The following is a 16307-nucleotide window of genomic DNA, read 5'->3' as shown; positions in this document are numbered from 1 at the left end:
GGAAAAAAATTATATAAAATAAACTTATCTGATAAAGCGAATGATCAGAACTTTAGGGTCGAAACGATCATAACCTATTCTCAAACTTTAAATGTATAAGAACCTCTACATTCTTTGTATGCAGGTTGTGGTTGTGATGATGAACCAAAAGTACATTAACATTAGATGACTCACCACTGCCCCTTTGTGTATCTTACATACCTATGGCAATTTGATTCGGCAACAACACCTAGAGACGTAATCGGTTGAACGAAATACGAATCCATCAAATAAGATGAGGACTTGTTCTTACTCACAGAGAATACAATATGATAAGCCCAGAACATACCCGGTCAAGGAAGGAAAATTCAATGCTATGAAGTGGTGCACTTCTCAATCATACCACACACTCTAGGTATACGAATGGGTGAGGCCCTCATACCCCTACATCCGATGCTCAGTCGCTCCTCTGTGGGGTATATGTTGTCTCGGCAACAGCACTGAAGTTTGCCGTGTATCAGTCTTTCAATCAATATTCTCTTCCCGCGATTTCGGATTTAAACCACAACCACCAAGTGCAAACCAAAGGAAACTCTCCAATAACCGAGACAAGACAAAGTGCGATACTCTGCCCTGTGGGCTACCGGTTAACGTGGTACCACATTATGTGGTTTTCTGGTTCGACCCCTTGTCAAATCATTCCAAGGAAATACAGAGGATACATTTGATCATCACCAGTTCATAATCCGGGCAGACTATAGGTATTGGTAGCACCTCTTTCCCCTCGGATTACAATAACAGCAAGATGAGGAAAAATCATTAAGATAACTTTCCCGGAGGGGAAAATCGATTATTCCCTGTTCTAAACCTGGCTAGAAATTAATGATTTCGTTAGGAATATAAATATATTATTCACTCTCTCTCTCTCTTGTTGTTGAATCGAGGTGTGTAAATAACAAATTACAAATAACTGTACCTGTACCAACTAGTGGGCTTTCAACAGCTACCTCACTAATATTACTGAAAAATGGTCATCTGTAGTGTCGTGACTTTAAAATATAGATTGAGGGACTGACAAACATTATTTCTTCTTCTTTCAATTTAAAAAGTTGGTGTTAAAATCCCCATATAGCGATCTTTATAAACAAATATTATTCAATGTTCAGAAACTCAGTTCCTTAGGCTTTTTCGATCAATATTCTTAAAGCATGAAATCAAATAACATCGCTTCCAAGATATTTGGATCTAATTTCGACGATTGCTTCACTGTCCTCTCCGCATGTCCTACATACGTCTGAATACGTTCATTCAATTTTGTATAGTTGTACCTATAGTCCCGAGTGTCCACTTAGAGTACGTACCATCATACTTACCTCGGACTTATTCATTCTAAGGAGGCTTGCTGTACTGTTCTCGTTGGGATCATCCCATAAGATTTTTGCGGTCCTACCCACCGTTTCATTATTCAAAGTATAGGATTCTCTCACCCCAGTTTTTAATTGGGTCATCGTTGCATGGAACGGGTTTGCATTCGTTAGGTTAACTTCCTTATATTCCTTTCCCTTTATACGTAGTACATATAGGGTCCAAATGCACAGTTTACCGATGGAAGATTATTTGGTTCTTGCTCTCTAAGCTTTAACTAATTGCCTTATCGTAAGATTAGGTTTCTTGAAGAACTGCATCCGAGACGTTGGATATCTCGAAAACAAGTCTAATATAAAATTATTTTCCTAAGGCAGGGACCGAAATGCTGTATTCAAAAGGGATCAAATTTTTATGGATATTACAAATAGATCACACGATAGCAAATTGTTAAAAGGTATTCATATCTGCATCCGAAGGAAAATAACAACCGAGAAGTTGAAGATCTCGAAAACATGTCGAATATAGATTTATTTCTTTAAAGCAGGGACCAATTCCTGCATTCGAAAGGGATAGAAATATCAATGGAATTTTAAAGAGTTTATATGGAGATTTCGATAGTTTTCGAATGCCTTAATCCCCCCTAGGTTACTGCTGTGATTGAACAATCATACTGATCCGACGAGGACAGCATCCGGGCGTTACAGATCTTGAAAACAAGCATATTTTAGAATTATTTCCCTCAAACAGGAACCGAATGCTTTCGAATGCCGTAATCTGCCCTAGGTCACTGCTATAAATGGTTGATCAAACGGATCACAAGATGTCAAATTGATCATTGGATTTTGTTTAAAGTCGGTTTTTTATTTTCTCACGATCTGTAACCGCAGTGTTGGAGAATTTTACCTCAAGGCTAAAATATAAAGGTTTTCTAAAACCAAAAAAACTCCAGAAAAGAGTTGTGATTATGACGACTTAATTAAAATTGTGTCTAAATCTATACGAAAATTCTTTCCCTTTGACAATATTTTGGAATACATCCGTTACTATGGAAAATTTCATCTTTTCCGGTACTAGCACTATACGTAGTAACAAAGCTCACATAATTTTTGTTGTGATGACCGAACGAGGTCACAATAGGTTGAAAAGATAAAGTAAAACTCTCTGGAACCTCATTAATTATAATCTATCCGTCCGCTTTTTTGTTATGAACAGAGACCGGATATAGATAGTTCTATTCTACTAGAATATGATTAGATCTTTAATTATAAATTTCTCATATTTTTTGAATTTAATGGCTAATTTTCAATAAATATTATTTCCTCCAAAAATAATGGAGAACCTTGATCTTTTGTTAGGGTTCATTAACCTTAATCTTTTGTTTGGGTTCATTAACTTGTTGATATGTATGTATGTAACTAAATACTACTAAAATTCCTCTACACTATAACTTTCGCATAAAGTTTCATCTATAATTTATTAACTTTAAACACCAACTGATCGAACGAAATTCTTAACATTACATTCTAATCCATCTAATCAAACATTCCTCGTACAACCAATAACTGCGAGGCGAATAAGAACAATAAATATAAATGTTTGAGCACGTAGTAGAATATATAATTGCCTCAGCAAATGTGATAATTTGTTGGGAATAGATTTTGCATTCAAAACGTTACAGTTCATATACTACGATTTTACGACTACAAGTTACATGCATGTATGTGTAACTACATACATATAGCGATTAACTGCCAATACACACCCATTGTTAAATTGTGGGTGTTTAAAGTCATTTATCTTCTCACAACTCTGGTTACATTCTAACATTCTATTCTATACTCTCAGACATTGTTACTGTGTTCTTGAACCTCTAACTAACGTTCAAAACAGTTCATATAAAAACTGTCAATTTTAATAATAATAAACAGCAGCGCTATTACATAACAAAACCAATAGAATACTGGTATTTTCTATTATCATGTCATGAATCTTTGTTACAAAACAGTTAGGATTAAATTAATTTTATTAGAGGAATTTAGAAATCTCATCTAAGTAATGCAAATGGTAAGCAGTGGTCATTACAAATCATGTACATATAATAGTAACTAGCCCTTAACTATTATAGATGTTTTGTAATGACCATGTTTCTTTTATGGAATTATAAAGAACGTTATCATTACTGCTATATTTTTAATCTACATTGTAGCTGTATTATATGTACACCGATAAGCCGATTTCATGTACTAGTAACTAGACACGATAATGTGTAAAACGTGATCATCAATCAGTATTTTTTAAAATATATTAAAATCAAAAGAGGAAGATTTAAATGTAAATTTTGTTTAGAGCAATAATTCAATTATTTATGTATATCAACTAAAACATAATAATAAATGGAATTTTTACACAGAGGGAAAAGGAAATATACACGCCTGGTACCAAATTGACACCAAAGAGTTTATAATTGTTCAATAACATCCGTTGTCAAAGTATATGCAGACGTACGACAACACGTTTGTCAACATTTAGACAACGGATGTGTATAAAATTTAGATTTCGACAACGAATTGTTGCAATGTTGTCAACATTGCATAGTGTTGTCGTACATATGTATATACTTTGACAACGGATGGTACTGAAAAATTATAAGCAGTTTGATATCAATTTGGTACCAGGTGTGTATATTTCTTTATCCCTCTGTGTATATATAAGATATTTATTACATTACAATTAACCATTAACTTATCGGGCAGGTTGACGGCGACCACACTCCCGTTATTGAGAAGCAGACCTGAGCTTTTAGTATTAATAGAACCCATGATCTTTAGACCAACTATTCTACCATTGCACTTCAATTTAAGATATATATTAAGATATATTTTCATAGTTATTTTAGAGAATTTAAACCAGTTCTGTGTGTCCTGATTCAAAGTCATCTGCTCCAAGTTTTTCATATTGAAGCTTAATAAGTATCAATATTGTTTTATCTTTCAGAATCGGAAGGGGGACTAACACTCTCAGGATCTTTTGAAAGCGATCTATCTTAGAATTAAGCCAGAATCGATCAGATTTTATGAAATCCTTGCTATTTCTAATAATTTTGATACGTTTGTGGGTCCTCATCCAAGCGTCTAGTTCTCTACTTTAAGTTCTTTAATCGGACGCCAGAGTTTGATTGAGTCAGAGTTCTCAAGGTGTTGTGAAATGCTGGGGCCGTCCCACCTTTAACACTTTAACAATTTGGCAACTTCGAACGCAGAAAAGTATTTAAACTAACTCCCGCCAACTTGTCTCTTATAAAAAAGCAAAAATCTTTAATAGCTTTACCCTCAAGTTGCCTAATTTCAATAACCTACACTCAGATACTTGATCACTGCCGATTTATATTAAGTCGCTTTGCAGGACCTATCACCTATTGCTAATTCTCAAGTGGAGGAAATCACAGACAATGTTTCTTGTTGGTACCAACGACTTTCTCATACATTGATCATCAACTAAAGGTCATGAACAGAAACAATTTGAAAACCATTGACTAGATTTCCATTCCTTTTAATGGTCTGAGTTTCGCGAAAATCCATATTTTTTAAACTTTAGGTTAAGATAACTCAAAGAACTAACAAGAAATGACTCAGATTAAACATCCAGTTTTCTTCTTATATCCAAACCGTATCCTTCCGGAGTAACCAGAATTCCACAATAATAATTGTTGTTGTAACAGTTCGTAGCCAATAGTTCTCTCCCTGACAATCTGTCGGGTCGTTACGGAGTGAACATGAAATTATGGTGGGAACTTCGTCCAACGAATACCACGACGCCATTCAGTTTGCGCTAATTGAACTCTGGATTTGGAATATTCAGAATGTTATATCCAGAAACATAGTTGTAGAGTCTCTAGAAAGTAAGAGAGTTTTAACGATAAGTTCTCTCCTCCTCTGATAAGCTGTGTTCTAGAATTCACCCTTTGCCACCGAATTTGAGATCGGTTTTCCTGAATTGTCAAAAACTATAATATTTCACTATATTCTCCTAATATCATTACACCCTACAGAGCAATTCTAGGAATTTTATTAAACATTAACTTTTTCAAATGCATCATTTATTTTAAACGAAATTTCTTCACTTTTCTTTCAATTTCAGATCAAGCTTTTTATTATATCGGACAACAATATGGCTATCCAAACGATTTCAAATTTTAGACTGCAATGTATGTCGATTGCATGGAAATTAAATATCAATGATTTAACATTCGAAGTTATTCAAAATTTAAATGATGAGACCACCAGTGCAAAAAAGTGCATTGCAGCAAAATGAAGCAAATCGTTTGCAACATCATCAACAGACACATAAGCATTTACAACAACAAAAACAATTGCAACAGCAACCGGATATTATAGCAACAAACTTTAGTGATTTACAGCAAACCGAAACAATAGCTCGAAAATCAAAATTAGAACAACGTGAATTACTTGTTGAGAATCATTTAAATAGCGCCTGTTTTGCTCAAGTGCATCATCAGCAGCCTACAACCAGGCAACCACCGCCGCCACCACCGCCAGTAACAGCCAGAACAATAGCACGCAAATCATTGCCAACTTATTACAACGATTGTTATCAGCAGCAGCAACAGCAACATCCCACTCCCCATTTAGCTAATAGTGGTGGCATTCAAAACAATAGAAGAGATTCTTCAGCGACTGTGAAATTACTTGATCTCAGTACATCGCCACCATCACTAAACGAACCACAGTTTCGAAATCAAACAACAACTTCAGCTGAAGTATTACAGAATCGCATTTCCTCCAGCAACAATACAAACAATAGCCAGCAACGTTTCTCATTTGCCAGCCAGTATTCATCACGTTCATCGTCCAGTGACGACAGTAGCAGTATCAGCTTAACAACTGCCTGTGCTAGTTCAGCAGCTGCATCGGCAGAAGTGGGAGCTGGCCATTACAATACCTACAACAATACATTCGATGATGCAGCAGAAAATTTCATTATAAATTTTCCAGCCGATACTTCACCCCTGCCAGCTCAACCGTCACTTGTTGTTGCGGCACACTCTGACTATTGTCTGCCATTGTCCGAAACGGAACCGCTGTTGACGAATATTGAGTCAACTGTCAACGATAAACAACGTTCGATTTATCTAAATAAGAATAGTGCTTCCTTGATATTTACGCGCAAGGACTTATCAACACAAACAGCAGCAAAGACTGCAGCAGCCAACACATATCAGCAACAACAAAAGCAACAGCAATTTAAATCACAATCGAAAACAAATAATAATTTTAATGGAACGCCTGCTTCGCTCAGCTCCAAATCGTTTCCAGGTACAACTTCAACAGCTACAAACAATAGCGGTGGCCCAACCAATGTAAGACGTCAAAATCATTCCACGTTACGTTCATTTTCCGAAGAGAATTACAAGCGTAAACCCACAAAGCATTTACCAGCAACATATCATCAGCAACATCGTCGTAGCTTACAACTTAATTACAATAATAATCTTGTGACTACAACAACTTGTGGCACACACGCCAATAACAATCACTGTTGTGGTGGCAACAGTAACAGCGGTATATCCAATTCAAATTCAGCAGTTTTGCATAAAACTCATCATAGCAACCAACAGCCGTTGCAACGACAACAACAACAACAACAGCCCTTATTTAAGCAGCAGCAACAGCAGGGTCATCACTATCAGCATTGTAGTTTAAATTCAAATACAACAAACAACACGGCAACTGCAACACGCAAACAATACGCGTACTCTTGGTACGCTCCCGTCTATAGTGCTCTTGAGGAGGAACTAGAACAAGATTCTAGGGTAAGTAGTAGCAGTTGTATGAGTTAATTATGCAGAAGCACATATTTTGATCACACTTGTTTCTATTAATTCACATGTCATCATCATTCGGTTGTTGTAGTTGCTATAGTTATTAAGTTCTTCATTATTCTGTGTTGCAGTGAGTAGTTGAAGAGATTTTAAATTAAAACGTAATTTTAGGGGAATTTTTTATGTATATTTCTGAAGTGGGTAAAATGAATTGAAGAATACCTATTCGAGATGTAGACCATGGATTACACTTGGGTGAAAAATGTTTGTAGCACGAATCGAGATAGGAATGGGAAAGAACAGAAGTAGAGCAGTACAAGATACATATATCCCTCAATAGTAGAATAATGATTGAACCGTATTCGACAAACACCATTTAAAGCTCTAGGAGAACATCAAATAGATCAGAGAAATCAAAGTAAAACGCTCAACTCAAAGTCTTCTCATGAGGAAGATCATGATGCCAATCGATTCAGCGAAAGAAAATTGTTGGCTCTAGATATTTCCAAGGCCTTTGATAAAGTGTGACATGGTGTTGATAATTTCACTCGATTTATTTCGAGCTTTCTCAGAGATCGCACCATACAAGTTGTTATAGATGGATAGTAACGCAAGTCTCCGTTCTCTTCTCTACTCTGTTTCTAATTTCCATAAACGACATTCTTTATCAAACTTCTAATTCTATCTACTCTTTCTCCGATGTCAGCAATATTTTCCATTCTTATTCACTTTGATATTGGGGCAATGAGTCATAACCAGAAAGAATCGCTCAAACACGACTTAATAACAATCTCTGAATGGAGTCGAGCTATTAGAGTCGATCTCAACGTCCATTAGACTTAATGTTGCTTCTTGACTCATATGAAGCATGGTAGATTCTGTTGTTCCATCATACCCAGAATATCAATCACAAACTTTGTATATTCTGAGAATGACAATAGAGTGTCATGTCCGCTACACTAAACACATTTTTCAAGACGGTGTAAGACATACTTCACTCCAAACTGAAACTGGCACCAGGGTGTGGCTCTTCAATCGACAGGGATTTAAGAGTTCTAAAGTTTATTGCAGGAAAAGGTTCCTTTCTAATTTCGCAGGGATTTCAAAAGATTCCTCATTTATATCGTAATCCATTGAACAGTAGTTCCATTTGCCAATGGGAATAAGTTTGCCTTAAGTAAGAAGTGGGGTTGATTTCAAAATCTTTTTAGGGAATAGGCAATTTGTACACTGGAAAACAACATTTAAAACATTATTGACAGCTTCAAAATACAATAACCCGGATTATAACCGAGTAATGCCATCATGAACTCTGTAGTTCTCGAAAGTACATTCCTAATCAATGACGATTTTCTATGAAAAACAAACAGATATAATGACTAAATACAGACACATTTAGGGCAGATTATTATCTCTAAGACAAAGTTTCCATGGAAATCTAATTTAATAAGAATACCATTTGTATACGAATCCTATAACAGCGGAGAAATCTCGCGAACTTATTGAGCAGTCGTGAGAGAGTATTCCATGGAAGTATTCGTATTCCAATCTCTATAACATTCTCGACGTAGGCTCCAGTTATCGATACTGTTATATCATCTGCATTGAAAATGTTTAAAGTTGAGGAAATCCAATTTTTTTCAATGAATTCAATATTATAATGGATTGATAGATGGCGCGTTTATGAGACTGTAAGAACTTTCAAAAGGTATACATACTTTGATCCTATTGGTGAATAAGCGAATATTTAGACCCATTTGCTCTATACTGTTAAAAATATCTAAATAGAAGTCACCGTATCTATATTACTCTAGATAACGTAATGATCCGCATACAAGGATATTGTGAGTATTGTTGGATTGGCCAAAAACTGTCAAGTGGTATCGTAAAGACCCCATTTTGATAAGCCCTCAATAAGTCGTTGAATCTGGTGTTACATATTAGGTATCTTCATAGTAAAGTATACCTTTCGACAGCTAGATCAGAGCATTCGCAGAGAAGGTGGAAGAGCGTTTCTTCTTTAACTCTTTCACGTATACGGGACACCGGTGTTCCAAGAATTTTTTTTTTAAATTTTTCTCGATTTTGAGTTCACAGCTACAGTAAATGATTATTTCCAAAGAAAAATAAGTTATTTTTTAGAATTTGATGTTACTACATGCTAAAAAGGACAATATCCTTCGAAAACACTTTTTCCGTGTTTCATCAAAAATTATCAATATACGTCAAAATAAAGCGTGTGGTGAAGTCATATCCATAAAAAGTCCATCGCACAGTGGTATAGGAAAAAAAAAAGAGGGAAATAATTCGGTAACTTCTAAACGGTTAATCCGATTTTAATGAAATTTGGTATGCACAAAGAGGAGGTGTTGTCGAGTTTAGGTTTTGAATTTGGACCTTATAGGCCAACCAGGGGCCCGGCGGGGGGTCCTCAAATTAGGACACCTCGGCTATGTTAAATTTTTAAAACGATCCTATTTCTTCATTTGAGTTCCGATTTAAAAAAAATTTCGTATATAGAATCTCCTCACTATAAAAAATGTCGTCGTAGCAGTAAATTATCTCTTATAGTTTAGGAGATATTCGCATTTGAATATTAAAATTTTAAAATTTTTACCGTCCTTACTTTAGTTTTTTTGATAATAGCAGGTCCAAATATTTCCGATTTTCGCCATTTTTTTTATTTGCTTAACAACAAGTTTATATACCAAGCAGTGAAAGAATTATGTAAAAATCATGACTGAGTCCAAAGTTATAGGCATTTAAATTTAAAAAATTAAAAAAAGGCGATTTTTTGTCATTTTTTTGGGAAAAAAGTATCTTTTTCTTTTTAAGTTATCTAAAAAGTTTCTAAGAAGATGTATATAGAATTTATACTTTTTGGAAAGCTGACTTTACATAAAATACGATAAATGAAACAAAACCTAAAAATTTTTGATACCGAGGGGACCAGGTCCATCCAAAAAAACCCTATTTTTTATGGAAAATTAAATTTTGAGCAAAAATTCTCAAATCGCATAGTCGATATCAAATTATAGTGACCTGTTTTATATGACCCAATAAGTTCTTAATCATTTTGTAACGGGTTTCGATAACCCCGCCCCTGGTATGGATATAATAGGCAAAAAACCAAAAAATCCCATTTTTGGGATTTTTAAAACTTTTTTGGGAATTCCGGGATTTCTAATAAGAAAATTCGAAATTTTTATTTAATTTTGGATTTTGAGTAAAAAAATCTACCTAACTGTAAAATTTCATCAAAAAATATTCATAAATAAAATTTTTATTGCAATTTGAAAAATTTGTATCTTCGCAAAAACTGAATAAAAAACATTTTTTAATTTTTTTTAAAAAAAGTATTCAGCGAATTTTTTAATTTTCAAAAATTATATACAGTTTTGAAAAATAGACAAAATTACCTTTCCATTGATATATAACATGCCTACCTAATGTTTTTTAAGTGACAAATTAATTAGGGAAAACTCAACATCTTTTAGAAAATTTGCCTAGCACTATTATTTTCATCCATAAGGTTAACTCTTAAATTTGTTACATATATGGATGAAAATAATAGTGCTAGGTAAATTTTCTAAAAGATGTTGAGTTTTGCCTAATTAATTTGTCACTTAAAAAACATTAGGTAGGCATGTTATATATCAATGGAAAGGTAATTTTGTCTATTTTTCAAAACTGTATATAATTTTTGAAAATTAAAAAATTCGCGGAATACTTTTTTTAAAAAAAATTAAAAAATGTTTTTTATTCAGTTTTTGCGAAGATACAAATTTTTCAAATTGCAATAAAAATTTTATTTATGAATATTTTTTGATGAAATTTTACAGTTAGGTAGATTTTTTTACTCAAAATCCAAAATTAAATAAAAATTTCGAATTTTCTTATTAGAAATCCCGGAATTCCCAAAAAAGTTTTAAAAAATCCCAAAAATGGGATTTTTTGGTTTTTTGCCTATTATATCCATACCAGGGGCGGGGTTATCGAAACCCGTTACAAAATGATTAAGAACTTATTGGGTCATATAAAACAGGTCACTATAATTTGATATCGACTATGCGATTTGAGAATTTTTGCTCAAAATTTAATTTTCCATAAAAAATAGGGTTTTTTTGGATGGACCTGGTCCCCTCGGTATCAAAAATTTTTAGGTTTTGTTTCATTTATCGTATTTTATGTAAAGTCAGCTTTCCAAAAAGTATAAATTCTATATACATCTTCTTAGAAACTTTTTAGATAACTTAAAAAGAAAAAGATACTTTTTTCCCAAAAAAATGACAAAAAATCGCCTTTTTTTAATTTTTTAAATTTAAATGCCTATAACTTTGGACTCAGTCATGATTTTTACATAATTCTTTCACTGCTTGGTATATAAACTTGTTGTTAAGCAAGTAAAAAAAAATGGCGAAAATCGGAAATATTTGGACCTGCTATTATCAAAAAAACTAAAGTAAGGACGGTAAAAATTTTAAAATTTTAATATTCAAATGCGAATATCTCCTAAACTATAAGAGATAATTTACTGCTACGACGACATTTTTTATAGTGCTCGATGAGGAGATTCTATATACGAAATTTTTTTTAAATCGGAACTCAAATGAAGAAATAGGATCGTTTTAAAAATTTAACATAGCCGAGGTGTCCTAATTTGAGGACCCCCCGCCGGGCCCCTGGTTGGCCTATAAGGTCCAAATTCAAAACCTAAACTCGACAACACCTCCTCTTTGTGCACACCAAATTTCATTAAAATCGGATTAACCGTTTAGAAGTTACCGAATTATTTCCCTCTTTTTTTTTTCCTATACCACTGTGCATCGGTTTATTTTTGTGCGTGAAAGGGTTAACAGACTTGCATGTGTCCAGTAATTACTGCCCCGTGTATTTCTCACTGAAAGAAGGCCTCATGTACTTGACCCCCGTACATGTGTCCAGATTATTCTATCAATTCTCATTATATTTTTAAGAAAGAACCAGAACTAGTTTTAATCCCTACGGAGTTGCTACTGAAACGGCATTGGAGGTATCCAGATCAGATTCCTCTCTTGTTAGATCATTGGCTATTCATTTCCATAGTAGCGCAGGGTCCCAGAGGATAATAGGGAAGATTTATTAATGATGTCATATTACGTCATATATCTATAGTTCTTACCTACTGACTATCCGACTTTATGTATATTGCTTGATACATTAGAAGTTTTCCTCACGATCTTGTGAATGTGGCTCGTTTCTGAAGAGCGTTCAACAATTTCTGTCTTTCACTTTTCACCTCTTAGCCTCTTTTATGGTCTCATCATAGAGGTTTAATCTTGTTAATTCCTTAAACTACGCTTCAGCCCTACATCCCTATTATGCATACGGATGAACATATCAATTAGCCTACTTAGCCTAAAAATATATATTTTCATTACGTCAGACTATTATTTACATAGTATATTAAAAAACATACATATGTATTTTTTATAGAAATTTATATTTTCTGATTACAAACTTTTCAGGATTCCTCGCCAATTCACAATCTGGCCAATACAAAGAAACAGCACATCAACCAATACCATCAATCTCACGATCTTAATTCTTCGCTAGCACCAACAACTGATAACGAGACAGAAGCACTACTAGAAACCCGCCATAATATTAATATACAAGCTCATCTGCCGGCCAACAATCTTAAGAAAGAATCGATAACTAAACAACTTCATCCCGCAAAGTTATCACTACAAAGTACACGGAATCCCTTGGGCAAGGGGAATCATCAAGCGACCAAAGGAATTGGCCACAGTGGTGGAGGAGACGTTAACGCGGTCGAAGGATTTTCAAATTATGACTTGGAGGGCCCTCATGCAGGCTCGTTGGGGCTTGCTGGGGGCCCACAACCCAGGCGTATACGTTTCGGCAATTTTCTTAAATCTTTGGTCGGTCTGCGACCATCAGTATCAAATCGTAATGTTAATGGTGTGGTTGGTGCAAACACTTCAAATTCTACGGCAAATGAACCATACGAAGATGATGCTGGCAGCCCACCATTGGCAATACCATCATCACCGGAAATTACCATTACGCGTACGCCTTCCGAACAAAATATGGTCGTTATGCGAGATCCTTCGGGTTACCGCGAGTACAATGCCTACAGTAGTAGGGAAAAGTTAGCAAATTTCCATCGTGAGAGAGTTGTCAAGTCGGGCAGTACGTCATCCCTAAATGTTATGCAACAAAAATTGTGGAATATTATGCGTAGAGAGGGAAGTGCAATAAGTCTGCATCAAGAGAAATCACAGTCTATTGTCCACTATACGGGTCTTAGGAAATGTGAAACGGTTTTAGCCCTAACACGACAAACAACATCTCCTTGTTCACCCACAATGGGTGCGGGTGCGGGTGCTGGAGTTACGAGTAGTAATTCCAGAAATCATTTAAGTGAAAGTCATGCAACACGTCTGTCGTATACGGGTAGTGGTATATTCAGTGCTAGTGGTGTGGAGCAAATACGTCCATTAAATCGACTGAGGAATAGTATTTCCAGTATGAACAACACTTGCTCAAGATGTTCCAGCCTCCTGTCGTTGGCTGCCTCCAGTTCAAGATATTCTTTGAATAATACAACAAATCCTATGGCTCATACTTCCCAACAGCACCTACGCCAATCTAGTAACATAAGCAGTAGTAATATTAGTAATACATTTAGTCGCAGTCGCGATGGATCTGTCGAGACCGGTCTCCATTTCGCCGTTAAGCGTAATAGTCGAACATCAGCCTTGGGTTCACAACGAAATTCCACCTCCGGTGCCAATAGCACAACCAGCAGTCGAACACCATCAATAACCTCACCCACAACAACCACCGCAACTACCGCTTCCACAATAAAGCTTACAACACCACCCACCGATAATTCTTTGTCCGTACCTCTTCTCTCGCCGCCAACAACCAACTCCATGTCTTTAACATCAACTGTAATGGCACCAGTCCTCAGAGAGAGTGTAAGTTTTCCCGCTGAATCAGCGTCTCTGTTAAAAGTTGCCAACAAAAAAGAAACGTCAACCATCAAAATCAATGATGAGGGTGATATTAGAAATGTGGACTACGATGTGATTGATGGTGTCTATAGAAATAACAGTAACAACACCAGTGGCGGCAGCATTATCAACAAACCCTGTTCTTCATCTACATCCTCCTCCAACTCCACACTTTTACCGATTTCACAAGTGAACGTGACTTTATCGACAAATCCAAAAACATCAGCTTCAACCACCATCACAGAAACAGCTGCAGTTGCATCCACAACAACTGAATCTATAATGGCAACAATAATGCAACATTGCAACACTCCAAATGACTCCCTCACCCCTACTACTACACCAACAGCAACACAAGCACCACCAGCACGTCCATTCGAAATGTTCACGTGCAAGTTGTGTCTTATCGATGTCGAAAATGCCAGCAATTCAACTATATTACACCAGTGTGGCTGTCAGTTTTGTACCGAGGTAAGTTACCTTTTTTTTCCTTTTATATTCTACCTTTGTTTACTTGTTCTTCCACTTTCACATTTTCTTTTTTTGGTGCCATTCAGTTGTGCTCCATTGAATTACTGACTCCATAGAGTGTGAATTGAACACAAGGATTTATGTAGAGAAAACATGTTTTCCGTGTTATTTCTATGTTTGTGGAAGCATAAATTCCATTTATATTCTATGGAAATGAAGAAGAGATATTCTGTGTACTTTTTTTTTGTGTCCAAATACACAAATTGAATTCATCCAATAAGTTTATAGTTTTTGGGTGTGTAAATAATATTTTGTAGTTTTCATTTTTTTCTTTGTTTAAAACAAGATTTATGTATGTCACGGTTGTATGTGTGGATGTAAAAAGGATACTCACCTTACAAGGTGTATATGAATGATGTTAATGAATACTAATCGTTTTTGTGTTTGAAATGATTAAGAGATCTCATAAATTCTTTCTGTACTTTTCCCATAGAGTGTTAGGGTTAGAACTAGCTTAGATTTGACAGACTACATTTATAGCACATATGGGTTTTTTGGGCTACTTTTTGATAATATTGAAAATATATAGAAGTATAAAGAGAGCAACAGATAGAAGAAGGAATAGAATTTTAGAGTATAATTTTGAAATTATTCGCAGAGTCCTAAGTTGTAGACGAAAATAGATGAGAGTGTTAGAGACTCATATAGACATCATTAGGAATTATAAATTTTGAACCAATTACAGTATCTGATATTACTGGTAAGGTGTTTAGCATTTTAACTATGACTAGTCATTAATGACTTAATGTCCTACGAACTTTTGAATAACCCATAATGCAAGGAAATATCCGAGAATATGGTCAATCGGTTCCTTCTTATCAACAACTTCCATAGAAGTTATTATGGGGTAGACTTCGTCGAAGATACTTAGTTGTGATCTTCCTGATTATGATAAAAAGATAGTTCATTTTCCCATATAGTTTCAGAACAGATATAACATCGTTCATCTATTGGCATATAGTGAAAGGAATTTCTTCGAAGTGATGAATATCCACATCGAACATCAAGGCGCCTGCTTTCGCTAGTTCATCAATAATACAGTCGCTAATAGAAACACCGTATACTCTAACAATACCTGATACATCCAAAATCGTTTTCTGAATGTATCAGGTTTCTGTTCTTCTTATGGCCCATATTTCCGTCTGAAATATCCTAAATTCCGATATAAAAACGAACCCTCCTGACGCCCTATAACTTGTTCTAAATCATTATAGTTTGATAGATAGGATTGGCTTGTGATTTGAAATCGGGCTTATGTAGTTTTCAGATGTTGAACAATTTGATTTTGAAAATTTAAAATAACGGTCCCTAAATGATCGAAATTCTAACACTCTTATGGAGTGCCAGTTGAATTCGAATTAACTGACAGACAGACAGACAGACGGACGGACATATTTAAATCGACTCAGAAAATGATTCTGAGCTGATTGTTTTACTTTGTGGGTGGGTTTAGGACTAAGATTTTTGGGTGTTACAAACATCACCACAAACGCACAATATCCTCCTCACTATAATAGTGTAGGTTATAACGAAAGTGATCATAGATTGGAATCCTTTTAGCCCTAGCT

At 35.1% G+C, this 16307-nt stretch overlaps 1 protein-coding gene across 1 annotated transcript in view; it reads left to right on the top strand.

The window, feature by feature from the left end:
- The window catches only part of LOC119610988 (serine-rich adhesin for platelets-like), a 33871-nt gene extending 19032 nt beyond the window's left edge, over positions 1-14839 (top strand). The window contains exons 2-3 of the mRNA XM_037966428.1: positions 5485-7177; positions 12694-14839. Of these exons, the coding sequence (XP_037822356.1) occupies positions 5615-7177; positions 12694-14787 (3657 nt within the window). The 5' untranslated portion in view covers positions 5485-5614 and the 3' untranslated portion in view covers positions 14788-14839. The remainder of the gene's footprint in view (positions 1-5484; positions 7178-12693) is intronic.
- Positions 14840-16307: the final 1468 nt, after the last annotated feature.

Source organism: Lucilia sericata, unplaced genomic scaffold (genome assembly GCF_015586225.1).
Source record: "Lucilia sericata isolate MDLA Ls3-8-SP2 unplaced genomic scaffold, ASM1558622v1 Contig001331F_arrow, whole genome shotgun sequence".
NCBI lineage: Eukaryota > Metazoa > Arthropoda > Insecta > Diptera > Calliphoridae > Lucilia > Lucilia sericata.
The sequence above is the reverse complement of the archived record's forward strand: the minus strand, read 5'-3'. Positions and strand labels throughout refer to the sequence as shown.